This window comes from Humulus lupulus, chromosome 4 (assembly GCF_963169125.1).
Source record: "Humulus lupulus chromosome 4, drHumLupu1.1, whole genome shotgun sequence".
Taxonomy (NCBI): Eukaryota; Viridiplantae; Streptophyta; class Magnoliopsida; order Rosales; family Cannabaceae; genus Humulus; species Humulus lupulus.
Genome location: NC_084796.1, coordinates 51,575,915 through 51,580,941, shown reverse-complemented (window position 1 = coordinate 51,580,941; position 5,027 = coordinate 51,575,915). Strand labels below are relative to the sequence as shown.

Genomic DNA, 5,027 nt, shown 5'->3' with positions numbered 1-5,027 from the left:
CTTCAACAATTATAATGATGATGAAAATAAATAAATAAAATATATAAAATCAATAATTTCAATTTTTTTAAAATTAATTAGGCAATAAATATTAGTTAGAAAGATAATGGTCACATTAATTATTCCTATTAATTCCAAAATGATTTTTTTTTCTCATGGAATCGATAAAAGTAATGAATCAAGAATGAAGAAGGAATATTAAATAAGATTTTTTTTATTCTTTAATTAATAAATATGTGATCACCATGTTATCAGGTAGCCTTTCCAAAAGTTTGAAAAGTTAAAATTTATTTTTAAAAATATTAATTAACAATCATAATATGGACCATTGATCTTAATCCAATAGTTAATATTAAAGTAATCATCCATAGGTAGTAACCATTAAGAGTACCCCAAATAATAATATCTTATTTAAAATTAAAAAATATGTAACTACTTACATTTTTTTTAAATTACTATATTATTATAATATATAAAATGTATACAAAATTAAATTAAAGGAGAAAATAGATAGAATGTTTTAGAGCAATTTTAGACTGTCACATCATCTCCTTGAAGCTCACATTTATATAATATGTATAGATTTCAAAATGATTTTTTTTCTTCTAATGAAATCGATAAAAGTAATGAATCAAGAATGAGGAAGGAATGAAGAATGAATATTAAATAAGATTTTTTTTCATTATTTAATTAGTAAATATGTGATCACCATGTCATCAGATAACTCTTCCAAAAGTTTGAAAAAATTGAAATTTATTTTTAGAAATATTAATTAACAATCACAATATAGACCATTGATCTTAATCCAATAGTTAATATTAAAGTAACCATCCACATAAGTAGTAACCATTAAGAGTGCCCCAAATAATAATATCTTGTAAATATCTTATTTAAAATTAAAAAATATATAACTACTTACATTTTATTTTTGAATTAAAAAATATCTTGTAAATTTTGAATTCATTTTATTTTTTTTAGTATTTTATAACGATCAAGTAGTTAAGAAGTAAAATTATAATTAATTATTATTATTAATATTATAATCTATAAAATGAATAAAAAAATTAGATTAAAGGAGAAAATAAATAAAGTGATTTGGAGAGAATATATGGTGCTAAATTCTCTTTTATATAAATATAAATATATAGATATATACACATAGATGGAAGACTTCTCAATGGTTACTACCTATAGATGGGTACTAACAATTATGATGATGTGTCAACATAGTAACTTGGTATAGTAAATTACCAATAAGTAAATATTTTTTTTCTACATTAATTTCGAATTTTTATATATAATGCTTAAATAAGATTTTTTAATTATTTAATTTAATAAATATGTGGCCGCTATGTAATCATATAGTCTCTCCAAAAATTTAAAAAAATCAAAATTTATTTTTGAAAATATTAATCGACAACTATATATATACATCATTAATTTTAATATAATGGTTAATATTAAAGTAATCGTACTCATATATATATATATATATATATATATATAATAGATAGATTATGTCCCAATATAATTCAGTTTGTATATTTTGATCATACGTAATTAATCTTTTGATACGAAACACAATAATAAAAAAAATACAAAGTTGATTATATCATGTTTTGTATCAAAAGATTAGAAAACATATTTTCTTTTCAAACAATGCCCTAACAAAATATTGATAGCCTTTAATTTTCTATGTAAAATATTTCAAACCTATTTTTTAAATAGAACCTTTTGCTCTTAAAATTATCATTAAATTTTCCTTTCTTAGCAAAAAGGAATATTTATAAACTTTGACACAACGATCTTTTTTACCGATATATTTTCCATTGGAGAATCAAAGTTCAAAAGAGCTGCCACAGATCTTGACAACAATTTATCCAACTTTAAAAATATTGGTTTGATTGAAAAGAAGAAAAGACCTTGTGAGATTGAGATTCCAAAAGATTTTTTTTTCTTATTTTTTTTAAATAGTTGCACCTCACTCCAAGTCAATAATAAATGTTTCTTTTTTCGTATTTGAAATCAAATCCATGGATGGGAGAGAGAAAAACCAGCAATGGTAACCCCACAAAAGCAAACGTTATACGATTTGTCTTCTCTGACTATGACTAATAATACTAAAATAATAAATAAATATTGAAAAATTGTTTGACAGGACAAGAGACAAGTGGAAGGGATAATCCTCTCTGCAAGATTTGCAAACAGAAAGAAAATCTCTCAGATATATTGGATCCTCGGAATCTCAGCTTTAGACTTTTGCTTTAAATGCAAAAGCTTTCACCCATCACAATTTCATACCCAAAAAAAGATTTCAAGGGAAAAGGAAAAGAACACCCTTATAATAAACTCTCTCTCTCTATCCACACTCCATTTCGCTCAGAGACTTGAGAATTAACCCATTTCACCATTTCTGACTTTGGAGTAGGTTTGAGCTTTTTTGGCAACGGGGGTTTTCTTTTCTTCTCATTGTAGGAACACCCTTTTGAGTTTAGAGGCTAAAGGGCTCGGTGGGGGGATTTCAATGGCAGCGGTAGCTAGTGAGATTCTCAGGCGCAGTTTGGCGGAAAGTGTTAAGATTTCGGATGGGTCTGGCTCAGGGGAGCTTCATGTTCTTGCTGTTGATGATAGCCTTGTGGACCGTAAAGTCATTGAGCGATTGCTTAAGATCTCATCCTGTAAAGGTGAGATATTATCGATGATCTTGTGACTTTTCAGTGAAAATAATAATATTTAGGTTTTGATTATACACCCCCCCCCCCCCCCCCCCCCCAAAAAAAAATGCTGAAGCTGAATGGTTTTGAATTTTTGTAGTGACTGCTGTGGAAAGTGGTACAAGAGCTCTACAATATCTGGGATTGGATGGTGAGAAGAGCTCAGTTGGGTTTGATGTAAGTAATACTATCGACCTGTGGCTTATTAAATCATCACATTGATTCAGTTTAGTTGCTGTGAAAATGAAAGAAAAAAAATTTCACTATCCGGTTGATTGTTTTCCAAAAACTTTAAGGGAATTTTTTATGCTTTATCCTCAGCAAGCAAATGGGAATATGTGATCCTTTATTTTCCTTTTGGTGGTTGTATTTTGTGGTCTGATTTGTTCTTTGGTGGTGGTGATTACAGGCTCTTAAGGTGAATCTGATAATGACAGACTACTCAATGCCAGGGATGACAGGATATGAGCTTCTTAAAAAGATCAAGGTTTGTTTCCCTTCCACCCAAATTATTACAGATCTTATAAGTTAATTGATGATGAAAGTTCTCTGTTTTTAAGGTAATAGATGATGAAAGTAAACATGGAGTTCAGGTCTTTAGTGTAATTGAAAATCAGATCAACCATTTGAATTTCAATGGTGTCAGGCACTTTCTCAGCACCCAAATACACATAGATTATGGAAAGTATTATCATTCTGGCTAAAGATAGCTATAAGCGATTTATTAATTATTTGCTTAATGATTGTACAGGAATCATCTGCTTTCAGAGAGGTTCCAGTAGTGATAATGTCTTCAGAGAACATCATGACTCGTATTGATAGGTATACCTTCTTGGGCTAATCTTTTTCTATAATACCTTGTGTTGTTGAAACTTGATCCACCCCAAGCCAAGAATGAAATTTCATTGATTCAAACAATTAAAAATTTGATTTGCTATTGTTATCATATTTTGTAAGTTCTGATATCTAGATATGCACGTGGATAGAGCTTACCTAAGTTGCACCAAATTCTTGATAAGATACAGTTTTCTTTGATGTCTCATTGGTTGTAAAATATGAACATATCCACCTCAAAACAGTACCAGACAATATAATATGCTAAAGTATTATTAATCAAGTAGATCTCTTTGGATTTAGTGATCACATACTCACATGTCACATGTTGTGCATAACCTTAGAGAACAAGATCCACAGCTGATATATGATATCTCATTCTAATATCTAAATGAATATATTCCTTATCTCTTCTATAATTGACCTGCATTATCAGTTGCTATTATTATTGTATAACTGAATTCTCACATGTAGCTATTTCTATTATTAAAACTATTTTTGTTTTTATTCAAGGGGTTAGAGAATGACTTTGTTGACTTTCTATGCTTTGACTATATCAGATAACCATTCATATGTTTAAGCTTTGAAAAGCTTGCATCTAATTTTATTTATCCTCTGTTTAATTTTAACAGATGTTTAGAGGAAGGAGCTGAAGAGTTTATAGTGAAGCCAGTAAAACTCTCTGATGTGAAACGCTTGACTAGTTTTGTAATGAAAGGGGATGGAAAAGAGAATGGATATGGTCAAAGAGTGAACAAGAGAAAGCTTGAAGATGACAGCAGCAGCCCTTCGTCGTCACAATCATTGTCGCCACCATTTTCGCCGAAATCCTCACTGGATTCATGTAATCTACCAACTGACGAACAACTGTCTTCTTCGCCATCTTTGCTCCAGTGCTCACCAAAGAGGCCTAGATTGCAGACTGCTGCTTCACTCTAATGAATATTAGGCCATAGTATGTTTGAGTTGAGAAATTGTTTTTGTTGTGTAATGTTAACCGACCATGTAAATGCTGACATGAAATTTCATAGGAAATAGAAAATATATATACAGAAGAGAAGCCAAACCTTGTATGAAAAGATGGATTGTTGACTATTTTGATTACTACGTTTTGCTAATGTAGACCGATTCCTTTTAAGTTTTCCTTAAAATTTTGCTTATAAAGTAATAATATTCTCACTCGGTCTTGTCAAAATTATAATAATAGTAAACTTAGTATATAAAAAATGATATCAAATTAGTTGTGTCGCAATTCAACTATTAAACAAACAAGTATTTTATAGTCAAGAAGTTTCATTTAGAATGGTCAAAATTAATATATATTGTTGGCTAAGAGAATAGATATGAAAAGATATGGCTGATTCGAGCCTCGTTTAACGAAGACATCTTTTAATCCAACTTAGTTGACCAACTTGGCTGAGTTGACCTAACTTATAATGATTTTTTTTATGAGTCCTGCCAACCATCCCCAAGAAGCTT

At 29.3% G+C, this 5,027-nt stretch overlaps 1 protein-coding gene across 1 annotated transcript; it reads left to right on the top strand.

The window, feature by feature from the left end:
- Nucleotides 1–2,173: 2,173 nt before the first annotated feature.
- LOC133830431 (two-component response regulator ARR5) lies at nt 2,174–4,727 on the top strand. Its single transcript, XM_062260407.1, has 5 exons — nt 2,174–2,684; nt 2,815–2,891; nt 3,124–3,201; nt 3,466–3,536; nt 4,181–4,727. Exons 1-5 carry the CDS (start codon nt 2,525–2,527, stop codon nt 4,485–4,487), a joined length of 693 nt encoding a protein of 230 aa, XP_062116391.1. The 5' UTR covers nt 2,174–2,524; the 3' UTR covers nt 4,488–4,727.
- Nucleotides 4,728–5,027: the final 300 nt, after the last annotated feature.

What these genes read in the sequence shown, in the direction of transcription:
- LOC133830431 (XM_062260407.1), top strand. Translation starts at nt 2,525, where the DNA reads ATGGCAGCGGTAGCTAGTGAGATTCTCAGGCGCAGTTTGGCGGAAAGT. An exon ending in TAAGATCTCATCCTGTAAAG is followed by an intron (nt 2,685 to 2,814) that starts GTGAGATATTAT and finishes GAATTTTTGTAG; the next exon opens with TGACTGCTGTGGAAAGTGGT. An exon ending in AGAGCTCAGTTGGGTTTGAT is followed by an intron (nt 2,892 to 3,123) that starts GTAAGTAATACT and finishes TGGTGATTACAG; the next exon opens with GCTCTTAAGGTGAATCTGAT.